The 14624-nt window shown below is 33.5% G+C and overlaps 2 protein-coding genes across 2 annotated transcripts in view; one reads left to right on the top strand and one right to left on the bottom strand.

The window, feature by feature from the left end:
• The window catches only part of LOC145724339 (uncharacterized), a 116822-nt gene that overhangs the window by 71815 nt on the left and 30383 nt on the right, over positions 1 to 14624 (top strand). The gene's annotated exons all lie outside the window — the stretch shown is intronic.
• Positions 3402 to 11050, bottom strand: LOC145724340 (uncharacterized). The gene is made up of 5 exons (XM_081972527.1): positions 10873 to 11050; positions 10486 to 10821; positions 6754 to 6948; positions 6505 to 6689; positions 3402 to 3607 (listed from the first exon to the last, which is right to left on the bottom strand). The coding sequence occupies exons 1-5, from the start codon at positions 10961 to 10963 to the stop codon at positions 3557 to 3559; spliced, it is 858 nt and encodes a 285-aa protein (XP_081828653.1). The 5' UTR covers positions 10964 to 11050; the 3' UTR covers positions 3402 to 3556.

The raw sequence follows: 14624 nt of genomic DNA, 5'->3' as shown, positions 1-14624 counted from the left end.
TAGCTGTCTTTTTGGGGAAATGAATTTGATGAAACGAAATGTGGAACTCTGCACCACAGATCACAGAGTTATCGAAGATCATCAGAAACGTTCCTGGCCCATTCTTGAGAAGGAATCACTGACATAAAACGCTTGGGGGGTTGGAAATGGACTACGTTAGCTGAAGGACACATCGATGAATCCACAACTTATAAGAAAGTAACAAGATTTTAAGCTTCAGCTCTAAAAAAAGTGAATCAGTTCCAACACTTCCAAAAAGATGAATCCATTTCTCTCTTTTGCAACGCGACAATGCTGACAAACCAGTGAAATGACATCTACGAGATTTTTACCTTCAATAAGTGGTTGTTTTTGATGTCAATACAAATTAAAAATGTATAGTAATTTCATTCGTAGAAAAAGTATTGTTCCTAACACGTGCGCAAAGTAGTTTTTCCACACGTGAAATCAGTTAGACGAACGACGCGAAGCGGAGAAAGAAAACATAAGTTTGATCATAATAAATAATAACTATATTCATAAATTTTGTTAATGATCTGAATTTCATTGCATTTCAACATGATCAAGATGTAAGATGTTATGCAGATGATACTAACTTAATTGTGGGTGGTAAAGAATTTAATGAAATTATACATAAAGGAAGAAACATTTTTGCTAAAGCATATAATTGGTTTATAGGAAACTATTATTAAATGAAGAAAAAAGAAGTTTAACAATATTTAGAACAAAACAATGTAGAAAACAAATAAAGTTGTTTTGGAAAGTTGTTTGATTAGAGCGAACATATAAATGATTTAATAAACAAGCTAAATTCAGTATGCTATAGAATGATAAAGGATCGTTGGTAGATACATAAGCGAAATAACCCAAAAGATTATGTATTGTGCTAATTTTCAGTCAGGTTTGAGATACTGGATAATTTTCTGGGTTAAAAGCAGAAAAAGTGCAAAAACTGTAATTCAGAAACGCCTTATGCGATCAATAAAAGGAATGAAATATCGAGACAGTTGTAGAGGTGTTTTTAGGTCTTAAAGTGCGATTTTGAACCACAGATTTCCCATACATACAGGGTGGTCCGGTTTTAAATGTCAATAATTCACCAATTCATAGCCAATTAAAAAATAAGTTGACATTCATTATGTCATTTTCCTGAAAAGTGCTTCCTAAGGAAAATCCAGTCCTTCAAATTTCTGTTTAAAAAATCGTTTTTTTTGTCATAACTGTCTAACCCAAAACTAACCCAACCTAACTTAAAAATTGTCTTGGAAACGGAAAATTCACTTAAGAAGTTTAAAAAATATTATTTTAGCCAGTTTTCATGCAAATCGAGAGACTTTAATACTAAAAATTGACTTGTAGACATAAAAACTACTTTTTCAAGAATTTGTTACTACAAATTCATACATTTAAACCTTAAAAATTGACTTGAACCCCAAAATGTGACTGAACTAATGAAAAGTGTCATCAGAAGCTTAAAATTTGCATTTGAAATAAGTTTTCATAATTTGAAGACAAATTTCAAGTTATTTTAGTCTTGAAAATAGTCTTAAAGGCAGGACATTGACATTAGATTCATGAAAATTGTCTTGAAAACTAACTCTTCGTGCTTTTTACTTTGCTTTTCATTTTCTTCGAATTCTGGACTATTTTTAGTGCTTCAAAACTGCTTTCAGCTTGGAAAATCGAGTTTCAAGACTATCTTCACCAAGTTATTGACATAGCAAACTTAAAAAACAATTTTTACTTTCTTCATAGACTTAAAATGGCATTCCAAGCTTTGTCACTATTAAATCGACTTCTAGACACCTCAGTGCTAAAAATTCGGGTATTTTTTAATAAACTAGACTGTTTTTAGTGTTTTAAGGCTGTTTTCAGTGCCTCAAATCGAGTTTCAAGACTATCTTTACAAAGTTTTTGACTTATCAGGCCTAAAAGCCAGTTTGTCCACTGACCATAGTCTTGAAAATGTTATTTCAAGCTTCTTCACTATTAAATTGACTTCTACACTCATAGGTGCAATAAATTGCAGCACCTCTAAGAAATTCAGACTGTTTTTAGTGCTTTTTAAGACTGAAAAATCGAGTTTAAGACTATTTCCAAAAGTCAAGTTTCTTCAGTAATAAAAGTAAAAAATTTTGGTACCAAATGCTACAATAATAGTCTTGAGACCTAATTTTTAGAAATAAAATATTCCGAAAATTTAATTTACTTCTAGACTTGTTGTCCAGTCCAGAAAATTGAGTTGTACACCACTTAAAGTCTTGAAAATATACTTTTGAACTCTCTTTAGTCCTAGTAAAGTCAGTTCTAGCATTAAAAGTGAACTTTTATATTATTTTTAGTAGTAAAAAATGAGTTTCATGCACAATACAATCTTTGTCTTGATTTCCGGACTTTTTTAGTTCTTGAATGCCAGTTTCAGACACTCAACCAGGATGGTAGTCTGAGAAAGCGTTTTTTTTTTCTTTATAAAACAATTTTTTAAATTGAAATTTGGAGGACTGTATCTTCCTTAGGAAACCTTTTTCAGAAAAATTACATAATGCAAGTCAACTTATTTTTTGATTAGCTATCAAATGGTGAATTATTGACACTTAAAACTGGACCACCCTGTATAATACAAGAAGGTATATTCCCAGAAAGTGGAGCGAAGTACAAGTGGTATTTATACCCAAACCAGGTAGGATGGATTACCTTACCAAAAGCATTCCGAGCAATTAGTCTCACATCGTTCTTCTTAAAAACAATGGAGAGGCTTTGCGAGCGGTATATAAGAGATGAGGTGCTGGTTTACAACCCACTTCACCCAAATCAGCATGCATATATTCCGGGTGGGTCCACTGATTCGGCCCTTCACCAAGTGGTTGACAGAATCGAAAGACCATTGGACAATAAAGAATCCACCCTGGGTATATTCATAGATATCGAGGGAGCGTTTGATAAAACAACCTTTCCGACAATTACCCAGCAATTTAACTCCAGGAATGTACACCCCTGGTAGTAGGAGAATGGACACTTAAGATGCTCTCCAGTAGAGCAATAAGTATCAATGTAGAAGACATCACAGTGAGAGGACTGGTCATGAAGGGATGTCCACAAGGAGGGGTCTTAACACCCCTTCTTTGGAACATAGTTCTGGATACCCTAATTAATCACCTCAACAATAATGGATTCTACACAATTGCATACGCAGATGACATAGTTAGCTTGCAGACCGGCAAATTTGTGAACACACTGTGCGATAGAGCGCAGGATGGGCAAATTAATAGAAACATGGTGTAAGGAACACTCACTGTCGATCAATCCTGACAAGACTGAGACGGTCCTTTTCACCAGAAAAAGAAGTTTATCGGGCTTAAAACCTCTACAGATACAGATACAGAATACAAGAACAGTAAATATGAATTACCCTATTCATTGATTATCAATGACAGAGAATAGTGTGTATTATATGAGCCTAAAATGTTTTAACAAACTGTTGAATAATATTAAATTAATTACAGCTCAAAAATAGAAACTTATTTAGAACCCTACTCAATTAATGACTTAAAATTCATTAAGATATCCTCTCGATGAACTTTCTAGCGGTTTCTTCTGGAATAATCCTCTGAAAAAAAATTAAATGTTAGGTAAAGGTATTAAAATAACTAAAACTTAAAAAAATATTATGGTTGTCATTTATATGTCCCATAACCTGACAGTTATGATCATAGTTCATAAGTTTGCACTTGACCCACTTGACCAACTGTTGCTACTTTCACAAAATATGTATAGTCTGAGTATGATTGTGTAATATGTAATAACAAATATGATAATTTGATTATCTTTGAAAACATTGCAATATTTTTGACTTACTGACCTTCCTGGTGTCATTTTCTTAATGAATAAAACCGTATACAAAGACACGTTCATTTGCAACTTACTTATTAACACCATAAAAGTGTGGACATTTCAAAATTATTTTTGCTTATTTATGATGTAGACAAAGAAAAGTTTCATTGGTAGAATTTGTCAGTTTGAGAACATTGCATCTAAACTAACTTTATTACTAATTATTCACTTCTATTCAGTGTATTGTGTTACGTGTTTGTAATTAATTATTATTCATAGTAAAACCATTGAAATTATAAAATTGTGTTGTCAAATGTGTCATTGTTGTTCAAATATAAAAATTAAACATTAAATAGTTGAACTGGAGTCTGCTTAAAGCTTATGATTAAATCTACAGCAAAATTTGTGATTATGTCCTATTTTGATGTAATTGGGTAAACCCAGCCTTATTCTGAGCATGATTGATTGAAAGAAGTATGAATTGCTTAAATTTTTTTCAGGAATCTGCTTGAAAACGTCAAAAATATAGGTAGACATTGTTGCCAAATATACACTTATTTTATGACTTAATTGGTTGTTCAAAAAGATTCTACAGCGTGGTCCAGTTTTAAATGTCAATAATTCACCATCCGCTAGCCCATCAAAAAATAAGTTGACATTATGGCATTTTCCTGAAAAATGTTTCCTAAGGAAAATCGGTTTTTTGTCATAACTGTCGGACAGTTGGAGCAATTTTCTTTTAATTTTCTTGTTAAGGCTGAAAAAGGGAGTGTCTTTTATAAAATTCTGATTTGAAACTGATTTCGTTTACGAGATAATTGAGTTATTACATTCAAAGACCCAAAACCAACCCAACCAGACTTAAAAATTGTCGTGGAAACGTAAAATGGACTTAAAAAAGTCTTTGTGGCCAGTTTGCATAGTTTCCGGTCAAATTAAAAGACTTTAGTTTTGAAAATTGACTTAGAAGCGAGTAAAATGACTTTGAAACGGTAAAAATTGAATTCAGAAGCTTAAAAGTTGTCTTTGTAACCAGTTTTTATAGTTTTCAGACAAATTGACTTGAAGACTTGAAAATTGACTTGGAAACTGTAAAATGTCTGTCTGTTTGTCTTTGTAGTCAGTCGTCATAGTTTTCAGATAAATTAAAAGACTTTAGTATTGAAAATTGACTTGCAGACATGAAAAACTACTTTTTCTATAATTTTTTACTACAAATTCCCACATTTAAGTCCCGAAAATTGACTTGGACACCAAAAAGCGACTCTGAACTAATGAAAAATGACATCAGAAGCTAAGTAATTAAGTTTTGCATAATTTAAATATTTTAGTGTTAAAAAAATCTTAAATACAGGATATTGACATTAGGTTCATGAAAATTGTCTTCAATTTCTTAGAACTTTGAACTATTTTTAATGCTTTCAGCTTGGAAAATCGAGTTTCAACACTATCTTCACCAAGTTTTGGAAAGAGCAGACTTAAAAAACAATTTTTACATTCTCCATAGGCTTAAAAATGTCATTCCAAGCTTTGTCACTATTAAATTGACTTCTAGACATCTCAGTGCTAAAAATTCGAACATTTCTTAAAAATCCTACAAATTACAAAGAGTTTTTAGTGCTTTAAGACTGTTTTCACCCTGAAACATCGAGTTTCAAGACTATCTTTACAAAGTTTTTGACTTATCAGGCGTGAAAGTCAGTTTGTTCACTGTCCATAGTCTTGAAAATGTCATTTCAAGCTTCTTCACTATTAAATTGACTTCTACACCTTTAAGTGCAAAAAAATGGTAGCATTTCTAAGAAATTCGGACTGTTTGTAGTGCTTTAAATTTGAAAAATCGAGTTTAAGACTATTTCTAATAGTAAAAGTCAAGTTTCAGACTTTCCAGTAATGAAAGTAAAAAATTGTCTTGTCTTGTCTTGGGAACTATTTTTTAGAAATGAATTAGTCCGAAAATTTAATTTGAACTGTTTCCAGTGTTTAGTTGAATTCTAGACTTGATTCAGTCCAGAAAATTGAGTTATGCACCAATTAAATTAGACTTTTGGATTCTCTTTAGTCTTAGTAAAGTCAGTTCTAGCCTTAAAAGTCAATTTTTAGACTATTTTCAGTAGTATTATGAAATAAGTTTTATGTGCAACAATGTTTGTCTTCATTTCCGCAGTGTGTTTAGTACTTGAAATCCAGTTTCAGACACTTGACCATAGATTGCAGTCTAAAAAAACGAATTATAAGACTATTCCTAGTAGTAAATAACAAGTTTTTAGACTATTCAGTACAAATTTGGACTCTAACAACTCTTGAATGTACCAAGTAGAATAGAAGTAATTTGTAGGTTGTAATAAAGTTTTATTTTTGTACTTAATATTTTTAATATGCTGTTATATGTATATTTTAGTTAAATTTATATGAATATGATGTATAAAGGAGCAGTATTGTTAAATTCACAAAATTCCAAATTAGCATTAATTTTCAATTATTGGAAACGCTCGTAGAAAAAATGGTGTTCCTACCACGTGCAGAAAGTGCCTTCCCCGCACTCGACTGATGTTAGCGTGCGGAAAAGTATCACTTTCCGCACTTGTTGGGAAAATAACTATTTTGTATATGGTGAATTATTGACACTTAAAACTGGAGCACCCTGTATAATAATTGAAATGCAACTTATACCTGTCCAACTTCCGCTACTAAAGTTAAGAGAGATCGTTTAGGCGGTCTGCAAATTTTCCGGTCTTTTTCCTGACAGCACAGGTTTGGAAAACAATCCATCGGATTTTGGCAGACTTTCGGATACAGATCCAAATGGGGCGGAGGCGGTTGAGTGCATTGCATATAGCTGGTCATGGCTTTCAGAGCTGAAAATTCATCAGATTCAAAGTTTATTCAAAATCCCGAAAGTATCTAATCAACTATACGTACAATCCAAAACTGGAACCGGTAATGGCACAGTATCCCAAACTGGAATCGGGGTCCGGCAGTACTTGTTTTTCCCTGAGGTTTCTCCGCAACAAATTCGTGGAGAGCATTCCTCGTCTGTGGTACAAATTTTAATTTCTGAGAATTCGGTCAGCGGTTCTGTGGGGCATTTTCCTTGCATGATTCCAAACAGAATTGCTGAAAATGTTTACATTTACCAGTTTGTTAGTACGTTTGCTTAGAATTTTAGAAAGCTTAAATTTGCTATTCAAAAAACAAAAATAATTCTTAAAAAATGTTTAAATCGACGACCATCCGACTACAAACACAAACATACTTGTTTTTAAATCCTACAGCAACATTAATAAGCATCTTAGGGGATATTCTCTTAAAATTTCTCTAATTTGCTATTAAAACTGTCATTTAAACTAATTTGTGGTAATTTCTCAAGAGTATCAAAAAAGGTTGTCTTTCCAAGAAAACGCGAACAGTAAGACATTTTTTAGACGATTGTCAGTAGCATTTTAGAAGCAACTGACACTTTCTGAATGGATCTAGAAGCTTTTGACAACTTAAAACAACTCTTGACAGGTTTAAGACACTTTGTAGAAGCCTCTGGCATTTTTAGAAAATTTTCAGTAGCATTTAGAGGCTACTGTCACTTTTTAAATAGATCTAGAAGCTTTTGACAACTTAAAACAACTCTTGGTAGGTTTAAGACACTTTGTAGAAACCTCTGGCATTTTTTAGAAGATTCTCAGTAGCATATAGAGGCCATTGGCATTTTCTGAATGTATCTAGAAGCTTTTTACAACTTAAAACAACTCTTGGCAGGTTTAAGACACTTGTAGAAGCCTCTGGCATTTTTTAGAAGATTTTCAGCAGCATTTAGAAGCAACTGGCACTTTCTTAATGGATCTAGAAGCTTTTGACAACTTAAAACAACTCTTGGCAGGTTTAAGACACTTTTTAGAAGCCTCTGGCATTTTTAGACCATTGTCAGTAGCATTTTAGAAGTAACTGACTTTCTGAATGGATTTAGCTTTTGACAACTTAAAACAACTATTGGCAGGTTTAAGACACTTGTAGAAGCATCTGACATTTTTTAGAAGATTGTCAGTAGCATTTAGAAGCAAGTGGCACTTTCTTAATGGATCTAGAAGCTTTTGACAACTCTTGGCAGGTTTAAGACACTTTGTAGAAGCCTCTGGCATTTTTTAGAAGATTCTCAGTAGCATTTAGAGGCCATTGGCATTTTCTGAATGTATCTAGAAGCTTTTGACAAATTAAAACAACTCTTGGCAGGTTTAAGACACTTTGTAGAAGCCTCTGGCATTTTTTAGAATATTGTCAGTAGCATTTAGAGGCCACTGGCCCTTTCTGATTGGATCTAGAAGCTTTTGACAACTTAAAACAACTCTTGGCAGGTTTAAGACACTTTGCAGAAGCCTCTGACATTTTTTAGACCATTGTCAGTAGCATTTTAGAAGTAACTGACACTTTCTTAATGGATCTAGAAGCTTTTGACAACTTAAAACAACTCTTGGCAGGTTTAAGACACTTGTAGAAGCATCTGACATTTTTTAGAAGATTGTCAGTAGCATTTTAGAAGTAACTGACACTTTCTTAATGGATCTAGAAGCTTTTGACAACTTAAAACAACTATTGGCAGGTTTAAGACACTTGTAGAAGCATCTGACATTTTTTAGAAGATTGTCAGTAGCATTTAGAAGCAAGTGGCACTTTCTTAATGGATCTAGAAGCTTTTGACAACTCTTGGCAGGTTTAAGACACTTTGTAGAAGCCTCTGGCATTTTTTAGAAGATTCTCAGTAGCATTTAGAGGCCATTGGCATTTTCTGAATGTATCCAGAAGCTTTTGACAAATTAAAACAACTCTTGACAGGTTTAAGACACTTTGTAGAAGCCCCTGGGCTTTTTTAAAATATTGTCAGTAGCATTTAGAAGCAACTGGCACTTTCTGAATGGATCTAGAAGCTTTTGACAACTTAAAACAACTCTAAGCAGCTTTAAGACACTTTGTAGAAGCCCCTGGCATTTTTTAGACCATTGTCAGTAGCATTTTAGAAGTAACTGACACTTTCTTAATGGATCTAGAAGCTTTTGACAACTTAAAACAACTCTTGGCAGGTTTAAGACACTTGTAGAAGCATCTGGCATTTTTAGAAAATTTTCAGTAGCATTTAGAGGCTACTGTCACTTTTTAAATAGATCTAGAAGCTTTTGACAACTTAAAAGAACTCTAAGCAGATTTAAATTATATAAAAATAATAATAATTATAAAAATTTGTCAAACCCACTTAGGGTAAGAAAATTACAGTTTTATGTACATTTTTTGAATCCTTATTAAATTTCCTATCTAATGACCTAAAAAAACAGTACAAAATTTGATATACAGTCAGGGAGAAAAGCGGTGTCAAATTTGAACTGACAGAAACACAATTTGTAAAAGCAGCCAGAACAAAATTGCCTGTAAAACCCACTTGGAGTGAGAAAATGACGGTTTTAAACACATTTTTGAAATCCTTATTAAATTTCTTATTCAATAACCTAAAAAAACTACAAAATTTGTTAGTAAGAGAGAAAAGCGGTGTCAAAGTTTGAACTACCAGAAACACGGTTTAAAAGGACAGTTAGGGACTAAATTGCCTCTAAAACCCACTTGGAGTGAAAAAATTACTATTTTAAGCACTTTTTTGGAATTATTATTAAATTTCCTATCCAATAACCTGAAAAAACACTACAAAATTTGATATACAGTCAGGGAGAAAAGCGGTGTCAAAGTTTGAACTGACAGAAACACAATTTGTAAAAACATTCAGAGACAAAATTGTTTGTAAAACCCTCTTGGAGTGAGAAAATAACTGTTTTAAGCACATTTTTGGAATCCACATTAAATTTCCTATCCAATACCCTGAAAAAACACTACAAAATTTGATATACAGTCAGGGAGAAAAGCGGTGTCGAAGTTTGAATTGACAGAAACCCAATTTGTAATAACAATCAGAGACAAAATCGTTTGTAAAACCCATTTGGAGTGCGAAAATAACTATTTTAAGCACATTTTTGGAATCCTCACTAAATTTCCTATCCAGTAACCTGAAAAAACACTACAAAATTTGGAAGTCCGGGAGAAAAGCCGTGTCAAAATTTGAACTGCCAGAAACACTATTTGTAATTTACTGTAACTGTAACTTACCGGTCAAATTTTCCTGGTAAAGTAAAATATTTACTTTACCGGTAATTTACCCATCACTACACTATTCACATATGTAATTTAGAAAGTTGAATTTTAGAAACCATGAGATGGATTTTAGAAATATCACTTGGATAAAGGTACTTTCAATTTTAGAATAATAACTCTGATTTTAGAAATTGCAAATCAAAATTTCGCGGTTTTTTTTTTTGGTGTTAAATTAAAAAAATGGACTAATAACCACACAGAAACATAATAAAATTCTGAAATTGAAATAACTTTTTCCACAATTCAAGTGACAAATTCTGAAATTAAAATAACTATTCTAATATTCAACAGGCCTTTTCTGAAATAGAACTCACGTACGCTTTCTAAAATCAAATTTACGATACTGAAATACAAGTTTTAAATTCTGAGATCCAACTGATATTTTCTAAAATTCAAGTGATATTTTCGAAACTACATGTGTAAATAATGTAGTTTAAATTAAAGCATAATTTGTGAGATTAACCAACTTACGTGCTTGATGAGCGTCTTCTCGTAACTCATGGGCACCTTTCAGACATCTCCCATCACAGCACAGCACTTCACTACCTAAAAAGCCGCAATTAGAGTTAGAAAAACAGGGTAATGAAAACAACGGTCTGTGAACATCTTTTCGAGGACACACTAGCACCGATTTCAGTTTTGTTCCGGATGGAACTTCTTCCAATTTCAGGGTTTCTTCAGTTTCCGCCGAGACAGTTTCCTTAACATCTTCCGCTGTGATGTTTTCAACTTTTACCACCAGCACCGGCTTATCGTTGTATTTAGTTTTAGGTTTGTCGTACTTTTCGTGGGGAATTTCGTTCTTTTCTGCAATTTTTTTACTCATCAGCTGAACTATACACAAACAGCCTTACTAACCTGGCAAAGTATCAATTTTCTCCTCATTTTCGCATTTGATTGCACCAATTGCGACAATAACGAAAATGAACAAGAACCGGTTGTAACCCATTATGGTTGCATGGCAAACGCAAAAATCACCCTGTGATATACAAACAGTCGCAGATAATACTGAATCGATTTTCCCAACATAAAATATTTTGCTTTCACGCAAAAGAAGTAGAAGGTATAGCCTCGCTGATATCTTAACGCGTTGCATAATTGCTAGGTGGATGTGTATATGTGGTTTCGCAGGAAGGTTTATTGTTAGATACGTTAATTAGTATATGTCGTTAGAAACATTAGAAGGTTATTGCATTTTTCACTCAAGGAATTTGCATTAAACATTATATACAGGGTGGTCCAGTTTTAAGTGTCAAAAAATAAGTTGACATGCTTTATGTCATTTTCCTGAAAAATGTTTCCTAAAGAAGAAAAAACATTTGGAACACCGTTGGAGCAATTTTGTTAACATTTTTTTTGTCAAAATTGTTTAGTGGCGTTGATACAGGAAAATGGTCTTTATTTTCCCGCTCTTTTTTCTACTCTCACTCGATATTATTCAAAAATTACAGTTTTTTTAATTTCCTTGTTCAATTTGGAGAAAATCGTATCTCTTGTAACATTTGGATTTCTTCCAAAGTTTCCGAGATAATCAGGTTATAACGTTTTAAGACCCAAAAAATTTTGACACTGAAAATAGTCTACGAAACAGGATTTTTTGACTAATTTTTACTGGCGTTCAATCTTTTAGACTATAGGTAGTGTAAAACTGAACATTCAAGACTTCTGAGAGTCCAAAAAGACTACTATCGATTGTCGCACTAAAAACAGTGCGAAAATCAAGACCAATATTATTGCGCATAAAACTCATTTTTTACTCTCTAAAAATATTCTAAAAGTTGACTTTTAAGGCTATAAATGACTTTATCAAGACTAAAGATAGTCCAGAACTTTATTTTCAGGAATTTAATTGGTATACAACTCAATTTTCTGGACTAAAACCAGTCCAGAATTCAATTAAACACTGGAAACAGTCCAAATTCATTTTTTTAAATTAGTTTTTAAAGCTAATATGGTAGAATTTAGTGGCAAAACTTTTACCTTTATTTCTAAATAGTCTTAAACTCGATTTTGCAGTTTGAAAGCACTACAAACAGTCCGAATTTCTTAGAAAGGCTCCAATTTTTTGCAGTAATAAGTGTAGAAGTCAATTTAATAGTGAATGCGCTTGAAATTACATTATCAAGACTATGTCCATAGTGTACAATAAACCGGCTTTTCGATCTGATAAGTTAAAACTATGTGAAGATAGTCTTGAAACTCGATTTTTCAGGCTGAAAACAGCCTTAATGCACTAAAGACACTCTAGATTTTTAAGAAATGCTCGAATCATGAACACTGAAGTGTCTAGAAGTCAATTTAATAGTGACAAAGCTTAAAATGCCATTTTTAAGTTTATGGAGAATGTAAATATTGTTTTCTATGTTAAAAACTTGGTGAAGATAGTCTTGAAACTCGATTTTTCAGGCTGAAAACAGCCTTAATGCACTAAAAACCCTCTAGATTTTTAAGAAATGCTCGAATCATGAACACTGAAGTGTCTAGAAGTCAATTTAATAGTGACAAAGCTTAAAATGACATTTTTAAGTTTATGGATAATGTAAATATTGTTTTCTATGTCAAAAACTTGGTGAAGATAGTCTTGAATTGAATTTTCCAAGCTGAAAGCAGTTTTAAAGCAATAAAAATTGTCCAAAGTTCTAAGAAAATGAAAAAACTTGAAAAGTTAGTCTTCAAGTCAATTTTCATAAACCTAATGTCAATATCCTGTATTTAAAACTATTTTCAAGACTAAAATATTAAAATTTGTCTTCAAATTATGAAAACTTATTTCAAATGCAAATTTTAAGATTCTGATGTCACTTTTTGGTGTCCAAGTCAATTTTCAAGGTTTAGATGTGTGAATTTGTAGTAAAAAATTTTAGAAAAACAAGTTTTTCATGTCTACAAGTCAATTTTCAAAAAGTCTTTCAATTTACCTGAAAACTATGACGACTGATCATACAAATTCAGTTTTAAAGTCTCTGAAAACATCACAAAAAATGTCTGTGAGTTCCTGATCGATTTGTACTGATGTGATGACTGTAGCCATTTCCGTATCATCTGAGTCTTTTCGAACTTCATTGATCAGTCGAGACAGAGCATCAGCTTAACCAAACTCATCTGTCTTGATATATTCTATGTCCAATGAGGCTAATGGACCATCTGCGAAGACGAGCTGCAGTTCTTTCGCTGGTGTCCTTTTGTTCTCGAGGACTTAAACAGTGCAAGTAGAGGACGGTGATCTGTCTGTGCAAAATGAAATGGCGTCCCCAGATGTACTTGTAAAATCGTTCCACAGCTATTTGACTGTAGTTCCTTGAGGAACACAGCTTTCTCAGTGCCATCACAATATCGTTGGAATCCCGGACTGACAAGCATCAGCAGTTACGATGAGTTTTTGACGTGGATCGTAGTGAGCCAGAAGAAGAGGCCAGCGAAGAGTCGCTTTCTCTTCTTTTGACGTCCAATTGAACGGAACATTCTTACGCAGTAGACATTCCAACGATCCCTTGACTAGTAGATGCTGAATAAACTTTCCATAGTTGTTAACAAGTTCGAGAAGGGCACTTCCTTTTGATCCTACCGACTGCGCCAAATGATGGGTTTGATGGTCGATAATACAGGAACAACACAGGAACTCAGTAACCACTTTATTTAACAACAGAACAGAAGAAAATACATAGAACTATAATACAACTGACTTTTCACTTGACAACTAGCCACCCTTTTATCTCCCTAATACCTTTAGTCGACCGAGTTCTTTCGGTTATACCGGGATTCCTGACAACTGTCGATAGTTGATATCCTTCCGTGTGTGGCAAGTGGGTTGTATCGATATCAAGGTAGGAGATTCAGGCATTGCTTGAGATGTATTCTGGTTGGTGATGTTTTGCATTTCATTGGCTGAACTTTCATCATGTTGAAGGTCTGCAGAATTATCATCACAAACATTCAAATCCTGTATTGTAGGAAGATCGTCCAAATCGGATATAGAAGTAGCATTTGTCCTACGTTTCCAGATCAGATTGTAGTGACGCCGGTGTCAATTAGCTTGATGATGGTTCCAATTTACGCTCTTTCTGTTCCAAAGCTCCACTACTGCTTCCTTCCTCATATCAAAGTTACGGTGACGGGCTCCGTGGTGGGCGTCAAATTGAGTTTTCATCTTGAGCTGGGTTTATCCATGCTGCATCTATGTACCGGCTGTAATTGTCAGCAATAACAAGGAGATGAGGTCTTGGTTAGAATGCATAAGGATCGGGAATTGCTAACTACAATTAAAAAGAGGAAAACTGCATACTTTTGGGCATATCATTCGGAACGAAAAATGCAGCTTCTTACTGTTGATTCTGGAGGAACATTAGAAACTGGACAAGGATCAAATCCATAGAGAAACTTGTCCATACCGCCAGGGACAGGAAGAGATTGATGTGGTCGCCAATATCCAGTGAATGGATTCGAAGAAGAAGAATGCCGAAGCCCAAGCACTTTTCAGAGCTACACAAGACTCCGAAACTGGATAGGGCACCTTAATAAGAAGAAGAATTTCAACTTGTATTTGCTATGATCTCCAAGCCACAGAAGAATTCTGTTCTTCTAAAGGGAGTAAGTGAAATAACTAAAGAACG

This window comes from Ips typographus, linkage group LG2 (assembly GCF_016097725.1).
Source record: "Ips typographus isolate SLU linkage group LG2, UJ_Ityp_2.0, whole genome shotgun sequence".
NCBI lineage: Eukaryota > Metazoa > Arthropoda > Insecta > Coleoptera > Curculionidae > Ips > Ips typographus.
This window is presented reverse-complemented; position numbering and strand designations above follow the sequence as displayed.

Bases quoted from the DNA above. Each gene is read 5' to 3' on its own strand.
- LOC145724340 (XM_081972527.1), bottom strand. From the start codon at position 10,963: ATGGGTTACAACCGGTTCTTGTTCATTTTCGTTATTGTCGCAATTGGT. The intron at 6,949-10,485 runs GTAAGTTGGTTA...AAACATTTTCAG, and splicing joins AGAAGACGCTCATCAAGCAC to CAATTCTGTTTGGAATCATG. The intron at 3,608-6,504 runs GTATAAGTTGCA...ATTTTTTTTCAG, and splicing joins TAGTAGCGGAAGTTGGACAG to AGGATTATTCCAGAAGAAAC.